This window comes from Calypte anna, chromosome 14 (genome assembly GCF_003957555.1).
Source record: "Calypte anna isolate BGI_N300 chromosome 14, bCalAnn1_v1.p, whole genome shotgun sequence".
Classification (NCBI taxonomy): domain Eukaryota; kingdom Metazoa; phylum Chordata; class Aves; order Apodiformes; family Trochilidae; genus Calypte; species Calypte anna.
In genome coordinates this window covers 12,305,024-12,328,787 of record NC_044260.1, presented here as the reverse complement: position 1 = coordinate 12,328,787, position 23,764 = coordinate 12,305,024, and the positions used below count along the sequence as shown (strand labels likewise).

The 23,764-nt window shown below is 48.1% G+C and overlaps 1 protein-coding gene across 3 annotated transcripts in view; it reads left to right on the top strand.

Annotated features, from left to right (window-relative positions):
- Positions 1 to 22,377, top strand: part of PIGQ (phosphatidylinositol glycan anchor biosynthesis class Q) — a 37,409-nt gene extending 15,032 nt beyond the window's left edge. The window contains exons 5-11 of one of the 3 annotated variants that reach the window (XM_030459765.1): positions 881 to 1,007; positions 2,284 to 2,437; positions 5,994 to 6,105; positions 7,915 to 7,995; positions 9,031 to 9,145; positions 12,373 to 12,434; positions 17,133 to 22,377. In XM_030459765.1, coding sequence (XP_030315625.1) covers positions 881 to 1,007; positions 2,284 to 2,437; positions 5,994 to 6,105; positions 7,915 to 7,995; positions 9,031 to 9,145; positions 12,373 to 12,434; positions 17,133 to 17,285 — 804 coding nt within the window. In that variant the 3' untranslated portion in view covers positions 17,286 to 22,377. The remainder of the gene's footprint in view (positions 1 to 880; positions 1,008 to 2,283; positions 2,438 to 5,993; positions 6,106 to 7,914; positions 7,996 to 9,030; positions 9,146 to 12,372; positions 12,435 to 17,132) is intronic. The other 2 variants (XM_030459766.1, XM_030459767.1) reach the window with 2 other exon arrangements.
- The last annotated feature ends 1,387 nt before the right edge of the window (positions 22,378 to 23,764 follow it).

Here is a 23,764-nt window from a genome sequence, read left to right as displayed (position 1 = left end):
TTTCTACTCTCAGTTCCCAGCCTGGTAAATGAACTCCAGGGCTGGTTTCATCTTAGGTAAGTTGGTCAGGTGTGAACCACCAAGGAGCAGAGAGAGCCAGCCCATCTTCTGCCCTGTCAGCTGCAAGGGAAAACCAGTGAATAACATCAGCTTGGATTAAGTCACCAAAAATTGTGAGTCAAAGCCCTCAGTGATTTGGGCATGAGCACCACTAAGCCTTTTTCTCAGCCATTCAAAGGAGTTCTTTTCTACTGGCATGCCATGGGTATCTCTCCATGGAACCTGCAGAAAGACACAGTAGTGGTGGACAAGATGTACATGCCATGCAAGGCATGGTTAATCTTGCCTTGAACACCACAGAATATTAAGAAAGTTTTTTTTATGTATGAAGTACATTTACATAATGATGTTTTCTAGCCTGCTATAAACACACAGGTTATTTATTTGGAAAAATTCACTTTCTTTTTGCACTGGGTGCACTGCCACCTTCTCCATTTTAAAATCCTGGCAGCCTTCCCCACACTTGGATTACTTGCCAGTTCTGACTTTTCAGTTGACTCTCCAAAGAAATTGCTTTGTGCTCAGCATTTGCCATCTATTTCAAGAGCCCTCATTACACCAAGAAATCAGACTGGCCATAAACCAACACCAGGTTCTTTGTCCCACCACTGAGACCATTTCAGCAGTTCAGTTTCCTCTCTGACTCTAAGTTTGGATTCAGTGAAGAGTCCCCAAAGGTGCATTTCTGATTTAATTTATTGTCTGTAAAGTCGTAATTTGGCTTTATTTTTTTTCTATTGGTTTGAGGGGTGTGGTAAGAATTCTTGGGGAGGGGCAGCAGTGGATCTGCTTTTATCTCCTTGTTTCCATCTGTTTGTAGCATGTAGCTGAAGAGCTCCAGAACCTGCTCCAGTGGCTGATGGGGGCACCAGCTGGACTGAAAATGAACCGAGCTTTGGATCAGGTTTTGGGCCGTTTCTTCCTTTACCACATCCATCTGTGGATTAGTAAGTGCAATTGTTTAACTTTTCAGTCCCCCCCCTTTTCATCTCTTCCCTCCTGAGTGTTTCATGTTTGCCTAGAGGTGAATAATGAATCAAAATGCACTACTGCAAGTACAAACTTGTCTGCAAGTCTTCCTGCTGTGGGAACTCAAGCCAAAGATGGATTCCCACACAAGAAGTCATGCATATTAAATAAAGAGCTTCTGGTGATGCTTTGCAAAAAGTGCAGATCACAACAGGGCTCTTGGGGCCATTAGTGGTGAGTGGCCAAGGGAAGGATGGAGGTCCTGGGTAGGCTTTTGTAGGCTTTGCCATGTAGTGAGCAGCTGATGGGATAGGGATGAGAACTGTCCTCTTGGGATGCAAATCCTGACCCTGTCTTATCACTGACTTCAGCTTAGCCATTTTATTATTTCCAGTCCCTCCTTGAAATAACACAGCCCTTCTGTCCTTGATAAGTGTCTTGATGAAGGAGTATGGTCATGATCATAGAGTGGATTTGGTTGGAAGGGACCTTAGAGCTCATCTCCTCCAACCTCCCTGCCATGCCCAGGGACACCTCTCATCTATACAAGGTTGCTCCAAGCCTCATCCAACCTGGCCTTGAACACCTCCAGGGAGGGGGCAGCCACAGCTTCTCTGGACAATCTGTTCCAGAGTCTCACCACCCTCAGACTGAAGAACTTCTTCCTGAGATCCAGTCTAAACCTCTTCTCCTTCAGTTTGAAACCATTTCTCTTGTCCTATTGCTGGACACTCTTATGAAAAATCTCTCTCCAGCCTTCCTGTGGGTTCCCTTCAGGGGCTGGAAGCAGCTCCAAGGTCCCCTGGAGTCTTCTCTTCTCCATGCTCAACAATGATGGAGATTGTACTGATTTATTCTGCTCGTCAGTCAAGTGTAGCCTTGTTTCTATCACTGTGCTCCACTTGAGTGATGAAAGAGACTTTGCCTCCACACTTTTAATTTAGAATCACCACTGGTAAAGGTTGATGTCTGCAGCTGGACACATCTAGAGAACTAAACCACATGTGGAGCAGGGTGACTGCTCTGTACAAGCTCAGTGAGTCCCACCCTTGCTTACAAAGCTGGTCAGAAACCTGGGGAGAAGGAGAGTTTTTGTTGGCCCTTGGCACCTGAAGGAGCTTTCCAGTTTTAATTCCATATTTTCCTGGCTATGATTTCCAAAGGAAAGATCCATTCTGGGGGGGAATCAATCTTTAGAGAATGTCAACAGGAGGATGTCTCAGTCAGAAAATGACATTCTGCAATATCCCCTAGGCTACATTCACCTGATGTCCCCATTCATTGAGATGATCCTCTGGTATGTGGGTCTGTCAGCTTGCCTGGGCCTGACCGTGGCTCTCTGCATCCTCTCTGACATCATTGCACTTCTGACCTTCCACATCTACTGCTTCTATGTCTATGGAGCCAGGTGAGTTGGTCTCTCTTGTCTATGTCTTGGGTATGTTTGAAGAGAAAGGCCACTGACCACTCAGGCCATGTCTTTCATTTGTGGAGTGTTCAGTCCTGCTGTAATTCTCTTCAGTTCACACTTTAGCCAGCAATTAATTTATTATGTGATTATACTCAGGTAGAAGTGATGGCCACAGCAGTACAAGGTACCAGTCTCTCAGTTCTCTTGTGTTTAAATATTTATTACTCTGGTAGTGACCTGGAAAAATAAAACTATGTGGCAGGCAGAGGAAAACAAAGCAGTCCAGGCCAACCCTTCAGTTCAGTTTTATGGTTGCACCCTTTTCAGTTGCACCCTGCCCACTGGTTTTGAGGGGAACTGGAGGAGAGGAGGAGGAAAGAGCCTCTGGAGAAGCCCTGGAGTCCCATCCTCTGCCCTGCATCAGAGGTTCTTGTCAGCATCATCATTCTGTGCATGCCCCCTCTCCATGGCTTTACCCGGGGCACACACAAGATGTCACTCTGCCTCCACAGGGTGCAGCTCTCCTGCCCCTGTCCCTTATTGAATAAGGACAGTGTCCTGCTCATCAGGTGGCATCAAACAGAGCTCCCCTAACCAGGCCAGTGTTCAGTTTATTGGGATGGGCACTAAAGGAGGGGTTGCTCTTGTGAGAATAGGGTCCTGTTTCTCAGGGTGGTTCCCCAAATGAAGGTCTCTGCTTGAGAGAACAGAGTCCAGATGGCTTCTGAATGAGGCCTCCACCTGAGCTCAGTGTCCACTTTGTCACGGTGGCTGTTTTGAGACCAATATTTTTTTCAGAATTCTACACCTTGTCAAGCCTCACCTTGACCATCTCCAGGGATGAGGTCTCAACCACCTCCCTGGGCAAACTGTGCCATTGTTCCACTGCCCTCATGGTACAGAACTTGTTCCTAACACCCAGTCTAAATCTGCTCTTCTCTAATTTAAAGCCATTGCCCCTCATCCTGTCACTCCAGGCCCTTGCAAACAGTCCCTCTCCAAGGCCTTGTTCCTCCCCAGGCAGTGAGCAGAGGGCTTGACATTGCAAACAGCAGAAACAAAAGTGGAATTTTAGTTAAGGGTTGTTTAGAGAATAGTTGGAAATACTGAGATGGGATTCATGAGCTGGTTCTGCTCATCTCCCCAGATCTCAGTAATGGGAGCCTCCTCCCAAAATCTCTAATTACTGTAAGGTCTGTTTGGCTCTGTGAGGAGTAGCCTTGCTCCTAGTTGTGCAGAGAGTGGAAAGAGGGACAGGATTTCCCTTGGGAGCTGCAGGGCTCCAGTCTGCCCTCCCCAGCACTTTGTTAGCAGTAAGAATCAGCTGTATTTTCTCTTGCTGCTGGCCCTGAGCTGCCCCTGCTGTGCCAGGTACCCCCCACAGAGAGTCCAGAAGGGATTGCAGTCACCTCTGGCCATGCAGCCACCACAGCACCTTGTGTTCCTGCTGCTGGGGGAAGCATTTGCTGGTTCAGGTGCTCGTGAAGCCTGAGATCCCCTCCTGAAACAAATGGCACGCTGAAACGAGTGGGCAAGTGTGTGCAGGCAGGCAGGGAAGGGGGGTGGGTGCTGCAGCAGGAACACCCATTTGGTGCCATGTCAGGGTGTGTGGGGAGTGTGTCACCTCAGTCAGAGTCAGGGGACAGGTATGTACCAGATCCTGGCCACTCTCCTGCCAGTCTGGGGGCACCTCGCCAACTCCTTGAAGCGAGGTGAGAACTCCACTCCAACTCCTTGGTGTTCCTCAGACCAGGTTCTTCTCTCGCCTCTGCTTTCACAATGTTGCTTTGAAATCTGAGCAGTGTCTCCACCCCAGCTAGGCTGGTTAACCAGTCTGGCTTTTGTATAGCTCAGGCTTTCTCAGGCTCTGCTCTACACCACAGATTGTCTGTGTCCCCTTTCTGTGTGTTGGACACTGCTGCCAGGGGTTCTTTGTGCCTCTTCTCTATCCCAGAGGCTCTTTCTCCCTCTGTGTTATTCTATAGGTGTCTCAGTTTCCCACCCCTTATCTCACCAGGCTTATTTCACCATTTTCTGGGAGGAAAGTAGCTCCAAGTGGATCCAATCCCATGGTTGCCACTAGCTATTTAGTTGATCTCTTCCCACTCCTGAAGGTTTGAAGCTCAGTTTTCCTAAAGAGACTGCAGGGCCTCCAGTCCCCTCCCTTTCCTCTCTGTGCTGCTGAGGCAAAAAGGACTCAAGTGTGAAGGGTAAGACCTTGGCCATCCCTGCTGTGGAATGAAGGGGTGTGAAGCAAGGACAGAGCAGATCTAAACTGCAGAGCCAGAGGGGAGCTTGGAGGAACAATCTTGCTGCTTCTTTTCATAGAATCATAGAATCATCGTGCTTGGAAAGGGCCTTCAAGATCATCGAGTCCCACTGTCAGTCCTACACCACCTTAACCACGAGCTCATCTCCTCAATCACCACATCTACTCCTTTTTTGAACACACTCAGGAATGGAGACTCCACCACCTCCCTGGCCAGCCTGTTCCAATACTTCACCACTCTTTTAGTGAAGAAATTTTTCCTAATATCCAATCTGAACCTCCCCTGGTGCAACTTGAACCCTTTTCCTCTTGTCCTATCACCAATCGCTGGAGAGGAAAAGCCAACACCAGCCTCACTACAACCTCCTTTCAGTTGTAGAGAACAACTTTTGCTGCAGGGGAGGTGCGGACGTGGGGCTGGGGATTGCTGCTGCTCAGAGGGGACACCCTCCAGCAGCACTCACTGCTTCCTACCTGCCAACCTCTTCATCAAGGTGAGCAGAGATCAAGAGCCTTGCATGGCATTCCCATTGCCCTCCAGTGGTCCAGAGCTGCCTTCTGTAGCCAACTTTTCATGTGCCAGAGCCCAACCCTGCCATGGTTCACTGAGCAGCAATTTATCTGCATCATTGAGTACTGTGTTCAGTTCTGGGCCCCTCAGTTCAAGAAGGATATTGAGGTCCTCGAACAGGTCCAAAGGAGGGCAACCAAGCTGGTGAAGGGACTCGAACACAGATCCTATGAGGAGAGGCTGAGGGAGCTGGAGGTGTTCAGCCTGAAGAAGAGGAGGCTCAGGGGAGACCTCATTGCTCTCTACAACTACCTGGAAGGAGGTTGGAGCCAGGCAGGGGTTGGTCTCTTTTCCCAGGCAACTCTCAGCAAGACAAGAGGGCAGGGTCTCAAGTTGTGCTGGGGGAAGTTCAGATTGGATATTAGAAAGAATTTTTTCACAGAAAGGGTGATCAGCCATTGGAACGGGCTGCCTGGGGAGGTGGTGGACTCTTTGTCCCTGGAGACATTTAAAAAGCAACTCGATATGGCACTCAGTGCCATGGTCTAGTGACTGTGGCGGTAGTTGATCAAGGGTTGGACTCGATGATCTCTGAGGTCCCTTCCAACCCAGCCTATTCTATGATTCTATGATTCTATGATTCTCGGGCTGATTTCTTTTGCCACCCTGAATTCTGCAGCATCCGTGGGCACGGGGGTGTGTTGGTGACAGCTGGTTGGTGTTGAAGCTGGGGAACTCACAGCTCTGATGCACAGCACCTTCTCTTTGCTCAGGCTCTACTGCTTGAAGATTTATGGGCTGTCATCTCTCTGGCGTTTGTTCCGTGGGAAGAAGTGGAACGTCCTCCGGCAGCGGGTGGATTCCTGCTCCTATGACTTGGACCAGGTAGGGCTGCAGGACCTTCCCTAGGGGCAATATCTGCTCTCCCCTCTGTCCTGCTTTGCCTAATCATGAGACAGAAGCCACGGGAGGCTTTGTGGTGCCCAGGACACCACAACATTTTGCACCCACGGCTTGGACACCACTCTCCAGTCTCCCTCTGTGTGCTCAGGGGGCTTAATTCTGGCAAGTGCTGAGCATCTGCAAGGTGCCCTGGTGAGCTTGTGTGGGTGCTGCAGATGCTCACAGCTCCTGGAGCCTGGGAGTGGATATGGGGGAGGGAGGCAATTTAAAAACTGGTGCCCAGCAGTGTTGCCACAGTAACAGCCGTGCCAGTGTTTCTATTAAAAGTCTCCATTTCATTCACGCCGTGCTGGAGCCTGGCCTACACGTTCTCACTCAAGCAGCACAGGCAGTTCTTTGCCAAAAGCTGTGAGCTCTTTTTTTTTTTAATTTCTGAAATGCCCTGCAGAAGTTCAGCAGAGCCTGAAGTGTGCCACGTTGCAAACAACATGACAATAATACAATAGTATTTGGTCATTCCAGGTCTTCTCTCTCTCTGTTGCAACAGATAACCTTGAGCTTCTTCCACCACAACTATTTTTCTGCTTCTTTAGTGATGGAAAAGTAACATCCTCCATGCCAGCAAGATGCTTTGCATCAGGGCTCTGTCCCCATGTGCTCTGAGGAGAATTAATTTGGCACTTCAGGATTCATCCTACTGCTCTGGGGGCCAGTGGGACTCGTGCCATTGGCCTGGGTGGGAAAAGACATTCAAAAGACATGAAAAGACTTTTAGAGATGTCAAGTAATAGCAGTGGAGTGACAAGAGGAGAAACAACTGCTGTGAAGTGGATGGGTTGGGTTATGAGCTATTTCTGGTGATGTGTGTAAAGCTGGGCTGTTGATCCACTGCTGTGTCAGGACTGTCTGGGGTTTTTTTCTTTCCTGATGTCCCACAGCCATGATCTCTTTTTGCAGAAGTGTCAGTGCTCTGTGGTCCTGTGGCCTCGCTGCTCTGGAAGTGGTGACTGAAACCTGAAGGGTCAGATCCCTGTTTGTCACACATCTGCACTTCTCCCAGTTGGAATTAGTTAGATGTACACCAGCTGGGCTGGCCCAGAGTAAAAATAGCTTTTTCTGTGGGTAGTGGAGCTGATGACACCTGCTTTTCCTATGGATTTTTCTCCCTCAGCATGTGAACATTGCTCCCCCTGCCCCAGGAAACTCCAGCTTCTTGCTGTCTTCCAGGTTCCCACCAACAAGAAGCAGAAGTCCTGTGGTTGGATTGACCAGTCTGCTGCTGGGGGGGGTGTTTATCAACTTGACTTTATCAGCTTTTCCCCTGCTGCTTGTTCCTATAAGATGAGGAGGAAGAAAAATATTTTTCAATTCTCTACAAAATTCCCTACCAGATTTCTGTTTCTTTGCACCTTTCCCCCTTCTCCTGGTAAAAAACTGACCAGTGGTTTTAAAACTTGCAGGGATAGGGGGTGGACAAACATCATGATCATACAACTCTTGTTCCATAAGGAAGTTGGTCTGTAATAGGAGATCTTGAGTATTGCCTCTAAAGGAAAAAATGCTGTCAGGATCCAGCTTATTTATCTTTCCAAATATACTCCTGTAATAAGGAGCCTTCTAAAAAGGCCCAGTGAGAGAAGCAGTACTGAAAATACTCAAGGTAGTAGCAGTTTTAATGTAAAAAAACCCACGTTAAGGAGCCTTGCAAACTCTCATTGTCTCACAGTCTCCTTTTATATTATTTTATTTTGCCACTGCTCTGCTAATGATTGTGTTTCTTTTTCCCCCTAGTTATTTATTGGCACTTTGCTGTTCACAATTCTGCTGTTCCTCCTGCCTACAACTGCACTGTATTATTTGGTGTTTACCCTGGTAAGATTCAACATTTGAAAATAGTCATATATGGTCTTCTGTGGAGATACAACCAAAAAAAATGTTTCCCTAGTCATTTAGTGTCACTCCCAAAAGATATAATTTTGTCTGGGTGTCCCAGGAAGGGTTCTCACACAGCCTACGTAGGCCAAGCAAGTGGAATTCAGGACACATGTTTGTGTATCTCCAGAGGGAATTCCCAGTAAATCCCAGTCAGCAGGACAAGCTGTTCCCCCATCTTTCACTCAGAAGGCTTTTTTTTTTTTTTTACCATCTCACATCTGGGTTTACAGCCCCTCTAGTTTGATCCAGAACTTTTTTTTAATTTTTATTTTTGAGGAAACTAACTTGCTGTGTTAAATGCTTTCAACCAGGCTTTGCTCAGAGGCTTGGACTTCTTTATTTTATTTATTTTTATTTTTTCCCCCATATGATCAGTCCTTTCCAAGGCCTGCCTGGAGCAAAATTTTTTGTGGACAGTGGCCATCACATGGTTTCACCATCCTTTTTTGAGCCCTCTCTTTTCAGATGAGCTTGGCAGTAAAAATAAACACTGCCTGACAAAAGGAGGTGCTTCAGGCAGGGGACAGAAAACACTGAGCAGGGAGCTCATTTCTGGCTGCTTTGCTCGTGCTTAGATGCTCTACATGGGGTGTCTTCAGGCAGAAACAAGCTACTTCAGTTCACTGTTGGAGAGAGAACTGCCATGAGAGAAACAAACAGTTGGAGGGAGAGGAGAAACTCCACAGTGATGGAGTTTACTCAGAATGGAAGCCTGAATTCTCCCTTTTAGACTGTGGGCATTGAAAGCTTGCAGGTCACAGCCCCTACAACCCTAGGAACTTCATTTTAGCTCCATCCTTAAAATAAGATTATCCAGGAACCTGGTGCCCCAGCACTTCTAGATATCAAACCCCCCACTTGGAGGCTTTAGTTTAGCACCCAGCAATGTCAGCTTGCAGATCAGCTCATGGATTTGCCAGTGTTGCATCTCCTCTTGCTCCCAATTTTTCTTACAAAACTCTTTCTCTGCAGCTCCGTTTGCTGGTGGTGGTTGTGCAGGGCCTGATCCACTTGCTGGTTGATCTGATTGATTCTCTGCCTCTTTATTCCATCATCCTTCGGCTCTGCAGATCCTATAGACTGGCAGGTAAGTCCTGCAGCACTGCACATGCAGGAGGTCAAGGACTTGCAAGCATTATGCATTTAATTTTGATGTAAAGGGTGGCTTCTGAATAGAAGGATGCAGGGTGGGGCAGGAAAGAACCCAAGGTTCAAGGCTTGCAGTTATTCTCACTGTTAAAGAGTTACTGCAAGGAGCAGGATGAGGGTGGCAGTGGAAAGATATTTGGTGCTGAAGCAGAATCAGGAGCAGCTTTACAAAGCCTGTGGCAGCTAAAAATAACAGCCTAACAAGCACCCTATAAATGAGTTTAACTTTTGATTGCAGTTCTAGCTGATCAGGTCAGGTAAAACTTCTGAGAGTTCACCAAGCTGTTAAGCTCAGGGAGTTGAGCTTTGAAACAAGGCAAATTACAAAAAATTATAAAAAATACTTGCAAAGCTTGCTGTTTGAAAGGGCTGGATCCACAGTGACTTTCAACCAGTGGAGCAGCTTTGGTTCTGTGCTGATTTGACTAACAGAAGTCTATTACCTAGAAGGTTTGGACCAGATGATCCTTGAGGTTCCTTCCAACCTGACATTCTATGATTCTAAATCCTGAGCTGAGGTGTTTGGATTAGTTTCAGAGCTCTGGGCAGAATTCAGATAATCACTCTCTTTTTGAGACTGATCTGTCACCATTTTGAGACTAGTTGTTGTTTTTTCCTTGTTTTTGCAGTTTTAGTAACCATCAGCCATGGTTGGCATCAGAGTAAAAGGTCATTTTGGAGGGAGTTTAACTGTCAACGCTGTGTTTGATCAGGTTAAGATAAAGAAGGTCTACAGTGTTATTCCCATCCATTTAAAGAGAATGCAGCAGAAATTTAAAATATAAGAGCTTGATCATCTAAACCAAGCCTGGCCACCAAGTGCAAGGGAAGCTTGAGAGAACCAACAACAGCTTTGTCTGCTGGACAGAGGGATTTGGGATGATTTTGGGAAGGTAGAGCTGAGCCATGTTACCAACTCTGTTGCTTTTCCATCTGTGCCTTCAGTTGGTTCCTATGAATGTCCTGGCAGAAACTCCTTCACCTTTCAGACCTCTCTTTGGAGAACAGGAGCCACTGCAGAACAAAGCTGCCCCAGAGAACAGCAGGTCATAGGGCAGAAGGAAATCTTGTTGCCATGAGGGCTGTAAAGCCATAAATTCCTGTCAGTTTTGGATTCCTCTTCCTCAGTTTTGTTCAGCCAGCTGCCTTCTGCAGGGCAATAAACCTCCACCTGAGGAAGAGGATTGACTTATTTTTTTGGCCATTTCTTTGCTCCTTTTAAACATTTGAAGAGTGAGCCCACTACCCTGCCATGCTGCCTGCTAGAGGAAGAGGCATCTCTGAGGATTTCTGCAGCGTGTGTTCCTGCCCCAGCACACAGAAATGTGTCTTTGCAGTGGTAACAGATGGAGCAGTTGAATCAAACTCAAAGGACTATAGGGAGTATCCATCACTTGGTGTCCTCACTGCTTGGGTTTTGCCTCCCTGGTTTCAGACTCAAAGCTTGGATAAAGCATCCTCTGGCATACCTTATAGCAGCTGATTTTGCAGACACCATAGAGAAGTCTCTACCAACTCTTCATGTCAGCAAGGATATAGTGCAGTGGTTAAGTTCAGTTCTGTTCAAACATGGCCTCCAAATTCTTTGACTCAGCTTCTGAATTGACAAAATATTACATTAATACATCCTGGGCCAGGATAAGTGAGCAATCTGTCCACACACCACTAACAAAATTCACATTTTCTTTCCACTCATCTGAAATGAAATACTTTGGACTTCAGAAATCCTTTTGCAAATATGTCAAAGCAAATAAATGTCCTCTCTGCAAGAGTTCTGTCTGCCCAGAAGAACCAAGGGATGCCACCTTGCTTGGGATGGGTACCCTGAGGTGTTGATTTAGACTTAAGTAAGGTGTGGCAGTGAGCTCTCCAGCTCTGCCCACACACAAGTTACCAACATGCTGTTCAGTTATGAGCAGGTCAGTTTATTTTGTCTGTAATTCTCTTTCTCTCTTGCCCAGTGCATAGATATTCACATCACAAACTTCAGGGCAAGTTTTTTCATGGTTCTGTAGGACCTGTCGTGGTGGTGTCTCCATGATTACAGATTACAGACGAGGAGTAAGCTTGCTTCAGCACTTTGTCATGTGAAATAAAACTAATGGGTCCATGTCCTGACCTCTCTTGTGCCATTGATGATCCCAGTGGACAGAAAAAGCAGGACCCTGGGCCTTGGAGTTGCTTGGCAGTCATGGAATAATTTAGGGTTCTTCTTTGCTAGAGTAGACCCAGCCTTGCTGCTTTTTCTGTGACCTGAACTGCTCAGGCTGCTGGGCATTGTAGCAGTCTATAGGTCATTCTAAGATAAATTTGTAGCCTTTTTGTGCAGGTATTTTCCCAGAAGTTTAAGACTCTCAAACAATTAAGAAATCTCATTAAGAGATTGTTGGTTTGCAGAGTGATGCCAGACACCCAAGCACTCATGAGGAAGGCTCCAGCCTTTTGGCAGGGAGTAGACAAGGTAAACACCACATGCCTGCTGAGCTTTGGTGCTTACAGAACTGGAGAAGCTATGGATTGAGCCCTCACCAGGAATTCCAGGGGCTGGAACACCTCTCCCATGAATCCAGGCTGAGGGAGCTGGGGGTGTTCAGCCTGGAGAAGAGAAGGCTCAGGGGAGACCTAAGAGTGACCTTCCTGCCAGTATCTGAAGGGGCTGCAGGAAGGCTGGAGAGGGACTGTTTGCAAGGGCCTGGAGTGGTAGGATGAGGGGCAATGGCTTTAAATTAGAGAAGAGCAGATTTAGGCTGGGTGTTAGGAACAAGTTCTGTACCGTGAGGGCAGTGGAACAATGGCACAGGTTGCCCAGGGAGGTTGTTGAGGCCTCATCCCTGGAGATGTTCAAGGTGAGGCTTGAGGAGGCTCTGAGCACCCTGATGTGGTTGAGGGTGTCCCTGCTGACTGCGGGGGGTTGGACTGGATGAGCTTTAGAGGTTCCTTCCAACCCAAATCATTCTGTGATTTAATGATTCAATTATTAATTATACTTAAAACCACTGCGGAGAGAATCTGTTCTTCCTGCTGGAAGCATGCAAGGGTTCACAAAGCAAGAAACGTTAAAGACTCCATTCCTAAGAAATCAGTTCTCAGCCAACAGAGCTGAGCAGTAAATGGCACAGGATTTTCTCCAGCATGAATTTGTTTCCTTGTTTTTTTTCTTTGCAGCTGGTGTGAAGTTCAGAGTCCTCGAGCAGCAGGATGGGAAACCTCTTCGCCTCCTTATGCAGGTGAGCCACTTGTGCCCTCTGTGGCAGTGTGTGCTGCAGGCTTCTCCTCAGAATGACCCCCAAGATCCTTCTTTCTTCTGGAGCAGTTCTGAACAAGTCTCACTGAAAGGCCCCACTTTAAAAAAATGCAGCTGAGAAATGCTGAAAGGAGGGAAATACGTTTCCCATGGCAATCACTGCTTTCCCTTCTTTTTTAATACCCTGCTCAAGTCCTGCATTTAGAGAAGTGTCTTGAATGGTGTGAGATGAAATGGGAAAGATCTGAGGAACATGAAGCCCTGTGACTGCTGGCGTTAGGGCTTCATGTTGCTTTCTGACTGCACAGCTTCACCTTAATAATTACTGAACACTGAGAGCAAAAGGAGGTAGCTAAACCATCCAGAGTGAAAGGCAGTTAAGGGCTTGCAGAAGGTTTTTCCCTCAAGATGTGCTGAAACCCCTTTGCTTCTCCACGATTGCTGGCAGGATGAGTGGGTGAGCAAGACAAGAGGGGGAAGGACCTCCTGTTATCCTCCTGTGTTGCTCTGGCAAGGTGCTTAGAAAAAGGTGACCTGGGCTTTTCATAGAATCATAGAATTGGCTGGGTTGGAAGGGACCTCAGAGATCATCAAGTCCAACCCTTGAACCACACTTACACTTCCAGGCTCTGTCATCAGATGTACTAAAGGAAAATATTTTTGTCTGAGAAGAAAGGATGTAATGGAAGCAGCAAAGTTCTCATTATGCTTTCAGGAATGATTGTGAGATTTCCCTTTCCTCACTTTGCTCACTGCATCCTTGGAGGAGAGGATGCAAGTAGTGTATAGAATTTATTAAAAACACTTGGATGCTGGGGGAGTGTGTGGGAAGGAATTAACTGCAGCTTCCCAGGTTTTTCTATCACCAGTGCAGCCCCTGCCCTCTTTCAGCACACAACCAGCTCACCAGCAGCAGCAATTCAAAAGGGAATCCCTTCCACCCAGATCTTCCCTTAGCCTGCTGCCTTCCCAGTTCCTGCGTTTTGGGAGGGTAGAGGTGTAAGAACCAAAATCTGCCATTCTCTGTGGCCACAAAACTCCATAAAAACAAAACCAGCTAGCAAAGGTGAGGCAGAAGAGCTGCTGAGCTGAGAATCTGGCATCAGTGTGTCTGTGAGATGAGGTGGGTGGCTTCTCCAGAGGAAAAAGATCATGACTCAGAGAGCAGAGGCAGTGACTCCTATGAGCATGATGAATTTTCTTTGGACCACTGCAGAAAGATCCTTTTGCTATCTAGAATATAGCCTGTGCCATCATGTGAAGGGGTGGAAGAGCTTTAGTGGATGTCTGTCTTGGCCTTCTGTTCAAGTAATAATGAGCAGGGAGCCCATCAAGACACTTCTTTTTTGCTCTCTGGTGCTGAGAGCAATGAGAATGGGCTGGTGTCAGAATTCCTGCTGAATACACCACTGTCTGATGGGCCCTTTGAGAGGACAAGCTAAAAAGTCTATTTTTAAGTAACATGCTAAAAATCTTATTTACAATACATGATGAGGTTCCTTTTTAGAAATGTGGCAGTGGCTTTGTCCTTCCCCTGCCTGGTGGCTCTCTGGAGCCAGGCTGGATGGAAGTAAGGCTGCACAGACATAACTACACCCAAAATAAGTTAATCTGTAGGTGGCTGATACATTGACATCTGTCCTTCGGGATGCTGCTAATGGATTAGAAATCAATAATTCTGGTTTTGAGCATTCACCTTCCATTTCTGGTTCAGCTGAGTGATTATTTTTTTCTTTCAGGATAGTGGCACCAGAATGCAAAGTCCAGACACAGGCAGGCAGAGGGTGGGGGGTGATATTTTCCATTCCAAATGCTACCTAATTTTCTCCAGGAAGTTTTACATAGGTCAGTATTTTCATTGGTCTTTCAAATCATTTATTTTGGTGCACCAGAAGAAATTTTGCTGGTGGTGAAAAATCTTCTGCCCCTATGAGAGGACACGAGGAGTTGGATTCACCTTCTGCTGGAGGTGTCAGAGCAGTTGCTTGGAAGAAGGTTAAGTAAAAGAGGAAGGGAAAAGGGAACAGTTGCATTATGAAACAAAGGCTGTGTTTTGTATCAGGGTGCATTAAAGCTTCACACTACAGAAACTGCATGGAAGGGGCTCCAGTTGCCACTTTCCTGAGCAAGCCTGCTTTTGGTTTGCTTGTTTGTTTCCATTTCTAAGAGGGGAGAGGCACTGGCTGTAAAACCACCTCTTCTTTTTTCTCAGCATGCAAAGTGTTGCCAAGTGGTATCACCATAGGGATTTTCAATGAGAAACGTTGTGTCCCAACTTCCCAATCCTTGTAGCTAAGAGCAGAGTACCCACTGCAGGTCTCCCTCGTATGGCTGCACTGCCTGTACTCCCCCAGCCTGTTTTCACTTAAAAATACTGCTTTGCCTGCAGCTGTGGAAATGGGCAAAAAGAGTGACTCAGGTTTTGCTGATTTTTTCTTCTGGGGGCAGATTTCTTTGGTTTTTGCTTTTTGGTTGGGCCTTTTTTATGGTTTTTCCTTGGTTTTTAGCTGTCAATGTGATGCTGTTGGTTGTCATGCAGAACATCCCATAAATGCTGTGGCTGATCCTTGGTCTTTGGGCTGTAGAATGTGTTTGAAATATCAGCTCTGGGAGTATGGGTCAGACAAATGGATCTGCAACAAAAGGACACGGAGCTGTTGGAGAGAGTCCAGAGGAGGCCGTGGTGATCCGAGTGCTGGAGCAGCTGTGCCATGGAGCCAGGGGGAGAGAGTTTGGGGTGTTCAGCCTGGAGAAGAGAAGGCTGCAATGGGGAGACCTTAGAGCACCTTCCAGTGCCTGAAGGGGCTCCAGGAAAGCTGGGGAGGGACTTGGGACAAGGGCTTGGGGGATGGGATGAGGGGGAATGGCTTTGAACTGGAAGAGGGGAGATTGAGATGAGATCTTAGGAGGAAATTCTTTGGTGTGAGGGTGCTGAGCCCCTGGCCCAGGTTTCCCAGAGAAGCTGTGGCTGCCCCATCCCTGGCAGTGTCTCATTCCAGGTTGGATGGGGCTTGGAGCAACCTGGGCTGGTGGGAGGTGTCCCTGCCCATGGCAGGGGAATAGGACTGGGTGAGCTTAAAGTTCCTTTCCAGTCCAGACCAGCCTGGGGTTCTGTGTTGTACCTCTGGTGGCATGAGCTCTGCTCTTCTGTTTCTGGTTCAGATGTTCATGTTGGTTGCACTCAGAATTAGTTTCCTGTTAATCTGTTTGGGTCCCACTGAATTCCTGCTGACGAGTCAGTCCTGCAGCCACACCACGCTGGCTCTGGCTGTCCTTGGGTGACCCTCAGCAGCTGGGAGCTTCTGCCCTGGCCTTTTTTTCCTAAATTTCACCGAGATGCTTTTGCATTTTCTGCTTCAGCAACGTTGTGCTTTTACAAAGGTCTCCAGGATTAATTCTAATGAACTCTTTGCCTAATTACCCTTTCTCAGAGCTCTGTGTAACCACGTAGCTCCCCCTCTCCTTGAGCACCAGGCAGCTGAAGCAAACTGGTGGTACAGGCAAACTCCCAGAAAACTGGTTGTTCTTCAGTGGACAAAAGAAATATTGAGCTTTTGACAAAGTAATGACTGTCTGCTGTCTCTCCTTCCTTGTGCCTGGATTTGTTGCTGTGAATGACAGTCTCCTTTCATGCAGCTGCTTGGTTGGTGCCAGCATAGCTGAACCCTTTTACTAAAAGAGGATGTCCTTCCAGTTCTCCTCACTGTCCAAGCTTCCTCAAGCTCTCTAGGTTTCCTCTCCTTGGCATCTCTCATGGTCTATTTACTGACATCCACTGTTTCTGTACAATCTATTTGCTCTTTTAAAGATAATCTATTGCTCTGCATCCTTTTTATTCATCAAATCTTAGCCAGACTGGACCAATCCTCTGGACTTCACCTATCTCTTTGCCTTGAAATGCTTCACTGGATTGATATTTTCCAAGGTCTAGTGTGCTTCTGCCACCCCTTGTCCAACTAAAGTGTTTTTCTGCCTCCTTCTTTTACCAAAAGGTCAACAGAATGAGTTCCTGACCATAAGCAGAAGCCATGAACTTTCCTAACCAGAGACTCCAGGCATGGTCATTCTTGGGATGGTGATAAAAATCAAATTAAAAGAGATGAAGGCAGGCAAAGACACTTAATTTTAAATGGTAATGAGCAGCTGTGCATGGCATTGAGTGGCACATATCTTGCTGTGCTAGAACTCCATCCCACTGGGTGGGTATCAGGTGGTACCAGCTTTAGCTGAGAGCAGAGGGTTGAGCACATCAAAGCAGGAGGCCTGGAGGAGATACAGCTGAGCTGGCACATTCTGGAAGAGTTCCTAAGGTGACAGTGCACCCTGATGACATGCTGCTGCTGGGAAGGAGGAGACCTCATCTTTCCCAGCCACTGCAACCTCCTGACACAACAAGGTACCAGTTCCACACCCTTGTGTAATGAACTTGGTGCTTGTGTCTGCTCCTTAAGAATTATTCCAATAACAGCCCTTGCCAGGCTCTATCTGTTCACCTTTCAGGATGTTGTAGAAGGTTGAACAGCTTCAGGTAGCCAGAGAGGTGTTCTGTCCCTTTGTGAGCAGCACTGTTGATGTTCTGGCAGAGGTCAGTGCTATGCAAAAGTTGCAGTTTCCCTCCTCAGCTGCCTGTGGGTCTCCCTGCAACACCTTTTCATTGCTGCTTCTCCTCTTCTCTTCCCAGATCAACCCTCTGTCCTACAGCAGCCTGGTGCAGACATACAGGCTGCCAACCTACAGCTGTTATCCCAAGGATTCCTGGACGTCTCTGTGTAAGAAGCTGTTCCTTGGAGAGCTCATCTACCCCTGGAAACACAAAGGAGAGAAGCAGGACTAAAGGCAGCAAAAGAGCTCAAAGGACTTGATTAAATTAAAATATTAAATCCTAATGCTTTGGGACCAAAGGCATCTTGGAGCCAGTGCCTGGTGGATCCCCTTAACTCCATTTTGGTAACATGGGAAGGGCTGAATTTTTAAAGGCAAGTATTTAAGTATTTTTTAAACATGATTTTTTAAACTTTCCCTTTCCCCTACACTGTGTTTGAGTAATATGCTAATGTTTAGTTTTGAAGCAAAGAGGTTAAACCCATCAGTGCCTCGTGGAACCAGCATTTAGCATTGTTGAGGAGGCATCTCCTGCATGGTCTGATGCTGAACTGTTCCTTCATTCCATGCCAGCTCCAAGGGCCATATTGCAACAGCCCTTTGAGGGGCTCAAAGCCACAGTGCTGAGGTGCCAAAGGGTATTTTGGACCTTTTGTGCTTCAGCCTTCAAGCCAGCTGATCAAAACCAAGCTGAAAGATCAGCCTGTAGAGTCATGCACTGGAAACTCTACAGCTGGGTTGTCTGGGTTCAGCAGATACTTGTTCTTTTCCTTTTGGGTGGGCTTGCATTCACCTCACTGCAGCACCAGAGGTGGTGTTAAGCATAGAAACAGCAGGACTGGAGGCTCAGCAACCCAGGCTGATGGACATTTGTGCCTATGTGGCCTCATCTACATTTTTTTTCAAAAGTAAATAATGTTTTGGGGAGAGCTGAGCCCTGAGCTGACACCAGAACTGGAGTGCAGAACCCACAGCCTCAACTCCCAGGCTGGCAGCAAGCCACTGGCCCTGAGAGCTCTGGCTCTGCCAGGGGCTCCTGTTCCCACTCACAGCTCCAGGCAAACGCAGCTTTGCCCAGCCCAGCTCTGGTAGCTCTGCCAGAGAACTGCAGCAGGTCAGGTCCTTCCACAGCTCCATCAGCTCTGAGAAGCCTCTGCCTCCCTCACAGGGTCAGTACCTCCTCCTGTTCCTCAGGGCCCAGGTGAGAGCCTCATGTTGTGCCTCATCCTTTGCACTTTCTGGTGATTAAGGAGCTTTTAAAATTATCTCAGATATGAGTAATTTAAAGCCACTTCTTTCCCTGAAACTAGAGACATGTTACTTTTAGGAGACAAGTTACTTTTGGGAGAGTTTTCCTGGTTTGGATGCTACCTCCACAGTGCAGCAGTGCTCAGCTTCTTTGTGTCCCCATCTCATTGCATGTTCATTTTGATCATAGAATCCCAGAGTGGCTGAGGTTGGAAGGGACCTTAGAGCTCATCTCCTCCAACCTCCCTGCCATGCCCAGGGACACCTCTCATCTACACAAGGTTGCTCCAAGCCTCATCCAACCTGGCCCTGAACACCTCCAGGGAGGGGGCAGCCACAGCTTCTCTGGGCAATCTGTTCCAGAGTCTCACCACCTTCAGACTGAAGAATTTCTTCCTAAGATCCAGTCTAAACCTCTTCTCCTTCAGTTTAAATCCATTTCCCCATGTCCTGTCACTGGACACTCTTATGAAAAGTCCCTCTCCAGCTTTCCTGTGGGTTCCCTTCAGGGACTGGAAGGCAGCTCCAAGGTCCCCTGGAGTCTTCTCTTCTCCAGGCTGAACAATCCCAGCTCCTCAGCCTCTCCTTGTGTCAGAGCTGCTCCAGCCCCTGGATCATCTTTGTGGCCTCCTCTGGACTCATTCCAACAGCTCTGAGTCCTGCTTGTGGTGGGGACACCAGGACTGGACACAGTATTGGAGGTGGGGTCTCACTGTTCAAGGATCCAAGGATGGAGGAGGAGGAGGAAGATGATGTGTTGTAGCTGCATTGCTCATCCCTTCTCTGCTGCCTGCATATTCCAGTGGGAGGAGGTGGAAGTGAGGCAAAGAGCCACAGCAAGGTGGAGTTTCCACTGCTCCCCTCCACCAGCCCCATGCCTCATCTGTGACTTGAAGCTGCCCCAGAAAAGAAGGAATTGTGGCCCCACTGCTCTAAGACATCCCTGGCCAGATATATTGAGTTTGTTCTTACCTGCTAAAGCCTCTCCTGATGCCTCTTCAGTCAGAGCTTGAGAGGGAGAAAATGAAGCTCTGGAGGCAGGTCCAGCAAACACAGCAGCTGCCAAGGGCTTGCAGTTTTCTTGAGAACCCCACAGAGCAAGTCATGGACATGGATGTGTCCCATGGACACTGCTGCCCAGAGAGGGTGCCCTCCTGCCTTGACCCAGGGAAGGAGGACACTTCATTGAGGAAAACCAGTGTGGTAAAAACCCCACCAGCATCTGTCACTGCTGCAGAACATCACTGGCTGCAGAAACTGAAGGGACCTCTGTTCTTCTTTAACGATCAGTGCTTCAAATTCATGGAGAAATAGAGGATCTTCTCTTGGAATATTGATGGCCAAGGTTTCTTTCCACTCCAGGGGTGAATTATAACAATAATATCTCTGATTGAATAGATGAATATTTATTTGAATATATTAATACTGAAGATATATTGAATAAGTTCGGGTTGTGATCCATTTAGTGGATGAATGCTCTGAATGTTTCTCACCTCAGCTTAAGTCAGAATCATGGAGACCCATCCTTACCTGGCACTCAGCAGAGCAGATTTATGCTTTGCCTCCCTCTCTCACTACTAAATTACATCCTCCCTGCCTCATCCCATGCCTCTATAGTTTGGTTTTACTAGCTGCTGCTAGAAACTTTATTATTTTTGGTCATGTAAAAATAATCTTCCTAATATCCTGGCTTTTCAAATCTTTCTGTGAGACCAAACAGCTCATGATGGTCTGAATTGTGACTGTGCTTTGGGATCCAGTGAGCTGAGGGATCCCGAGACAGGAGAGGTCCATGAAAACCAGCAAATGTCACCTTCCTATTGGGAACCTGCCAAACATATTGGACATTCCAGTGTTGGGTCTGTTTACTAAAGACTGATACTGACTCTGGGGATGGTGAATTGTCCAACTGAGAAAAAATTCCTTCTCAAACCCTCAGTCTTCTGAGAGATGGAGGAGCTTGAGGAGCCAGCCCTTGTGGGTGCAGTTCTCCTGTGATGCAGAGCTGGTGCCTGAGCTGTTTTACTGCTTCTCATACTCTGTTCTCTCTGTAGTGATGTCTGAGCTTCTGAGTTTCTTCTGCTGGATATTTGCCATGTCTCTCCTTTTCCTTCCCAGCCCTTGCTATGGAACAGTCTTCCCCCACCCTTTTCCGATTCTGCGCAGTGACATTACAACAACTGAGCAGACATCCTGCCCAGGAACATTTGACCTTATGTCATCTCCCTAATTAGAAGTTGGGATCAGCATCATCTTCCAGAGCAGCCCAGACTGTCCTCGTGCTGATGTTTCCTTAGGGAAGAGGCTGCTGCTGAGGTTAAGGCTCAGATTTATCCTCAGATCCAGATGAGCCACAGCAGTCCTTGGGTAAGAGGTGGTTAAAGAGTTCAGATCCCTGATTCCTCCCAGCAGGCAACAAGCAGTCTTTGCCAACCCTCATTCAAAGGCTGTAATCTTGCAGACTTTTTTAATGTTGCATTTCCATATTATTATTTTTCCACTTTATGGTTCCCAGGGCTGGCACAGTCCTCCCTCTGCCTCTTTACATGGGGTTTGTCAGGGAAAAGGGGATTTGCTGCATGCAAAACTCCATCCTAGGCAGAAATTCTGCCTTTGAGAACTACTTTGCTTTCCTAACTGGCCTCAGCAGTTAGAGACTGATGATTGGGTCATTACCTGACCTGCTCTTTGCCAACTTTTCTGGACCTGGTAGCAGAGAAGGTGCTTGCTCTCCAGCCAGACTCACTGCCTGCAAAGAGCACGGGGTGGAAACTTCAGGGTCTGTGGAGCAGAACCCCCAAAGCTGGCAGCTTGCAGGTCTCTGCCCAGGTCAGGGAGCCCACATTCTGCTGTGCTCTCAGGCTCTGCATGGGTGATGGGTGGCAGCACCCTGGGAACACAGCTGGGATGTGTCTGGATCTCAGCTGATCCATCCACATGACCTGAGGCCACAGGGCTTACCAACTTGTCCTGGAACTTTTGGGTTGCATCCCACTGTGCAGGATAAACGTTTAGAGCAATGCAAACCTCATCTGTCTTCCCAGGTGAGAGGAGGGTGCCCATCACCTTTGCATCTGGCTCATCATTTTGCACTGGGAGTGGAACATCTTGCAGAGCTCTGTCCCTGGTGCCATCACCTCCAGTCCTTCATCCACATCTGGGCCTCAAACCAAGAGTGCTTCAGCTCCCTGGTTATTGGGAATATGAGCAGGGTACCTGTGATTATGAATGCTGCAGGCAATGGGAAGTAAACCTTCATTCCTCAGGGGGATGAGGCTCTGGATTGGTGGCAGTGCTGGGTGGCTGCTGGCCCAGGGAGGCACCAGCACCAGGGGACACAAGGAGGGCAGCCTGCATGTCTGACATCCAGAGGTTTATTTTAGCATCTGGCATTGGGGAGATTCATGAGAACTTCACAACTGTTGTAGTCAGTTCTACTGATCATAGAATCACAGAATGGCCCTAGAGCTCGTCTCCTCCAACCTCCCTGCCATGCCCAGGGACACCTCTCATCTACACAAGCCTCATCCAGTCTGGCCCTGAACACCTCCAGGGAGGGGGCAGCCACAGCCACAGCTTCTCTGGGCAATCTGTTCCAGAGTCTCACCACCCTCAGACTGAAGAACTTCTTCTTAAGATCCAGTCTGAACCTCTTCTCCTTCAGTTTAAATCCATTTCCCCTTGTCCTGTCACTGGACACTCTTATGAAAAGTCCCCCTCCAGCCTTCCTGTGGGTTCCCTTCAGGGACTGGAAGGCAGCTCTAAGGTCCCCTGGAGTCTTCTCTTCTGATAAAGCTTTCAGTTTTTAAATAAAAGTATTGTAAAAGAATCCTGAAACATTTGCAGTTTGATTATCTGTGTTTCTGTCTGCACACGTAAGAGCTGACAAGGAAATTTGACCAAAAAGCAGGAGCACATTTTCTCTTTGCATTCAGGAATATTGCCAAGCATTAAACTGAAGCCTTCACTTGCTACCAATGCTCTGTTTGCTTTAAAATGTCACTGCTGACACTTTGAAGGTGACTTCCCACCCCAGCCCAGATGGAGAACCCAGCAGCCCAGGGAACAACCCCAGCCCTGTGGCATGGAGAGCTTTGTTCTGCTGACACGTGTGGATTTTTGTTGTTGTTGTTTGTTTTTTTAGGTTTTTGTTTGTTTGTTTTTTTAATTAAACTAAATTAGAACTTAAATGGATTTTGATTACACTCAAATCAAGATGTTGGGAGAAAAAGCCAGCAGATCCTGGCAGGGTGGAGGTGATGCTCTGATGCTCCTCCAGCCCTGGGTTTTTTTTGGTTTGTTTTTTTTTTTCCTGTGGTGCTGTGAGGGGCTGCTCAGGTTCCTGTGAGCCTGCCTGGGTTATGGGGGCTGTGCAGTGAGATGGAGGGGGACAAACCTCTGCAGCACCCACTCTTCAGCCTGAGCTGGAGCACAAGTTGTGCCTGGGAATGTTGGGGTTGGGGTCCTCAGCAGAGCACTCACACCCTTGAATTCCTGACTGTGCTCTTCTTGACTAAATTCTTGATGGTGCTCCTCCATACTTGGGTGCTCCCTGATATCTGGGTGCTTCCCCACTCCTGGATGCTTGCCCCACATCTGGATGACCCCATAAATGTATTCCCCCCAATCCCTCCCTGCCCATCTGCCTGGATGGCCCCCAGTCCTGGGTGTCTCCACCACTGGATTCCCTCCACCCCTGGATTCCCCCACCCGTGCATGCCCCCACGCTTGGATGTCCCCATGTATGGGTGTCCCCCCATCTGGATATCCCCAGACCTGGATACCCCCACATCTGGATTATCCTCAAACCTAGGATTCCCCAGACCTGGATAGCCCCACATCTGGATTACCCCACATCTGGATTATCCTCAAACCTAGGATTCCCCAGACCTGGATAGCCCCACATCTGGATTACCCCACATCTGGATTATCCTCAAACCTAGGATTCCCCAGACCTAGATAGCCACACGTCTGGATCACCCCACATCTGGATTATCCTCAAACCTAGGATTCCTCAGACTGGGATAGCCCCACATCTGGATTATCCTCAAACCTGGGAGCCCCCAGACCTGGATACCCCCACATCTGGATTATCCTCAAACCTAGGATTCCCCAGACCTGGATAGCCCCATATCTGGATGCCCCCAAATCTGTGTCCCCAACACCTGGATGTCCCCACATCCGTGTTCCCCCCACCCCCGGACTCTCTCCCACCCGTGGCAGCCCCACACGCCGCCCCCCGAACCCTCCGCCCCTTTCCCGGTCCCCGCCTCGCTGTCCCATCATGCTTTGCTCCCAGCCGCCTGCGCTCCCGCAGCCGCCCCGCGCAAGGCACGCCGGGATCTGTAGTCCCGCCCGTCCCCCGACTCCAGCGAGCCCGGCGAGGGGCGGGGCCGTCTTTGATTGACGTGCTGCGCAGCCTATGGGAGCCGGCGAGCGGGTGTGGGGCGGGCCGTGCCGGCG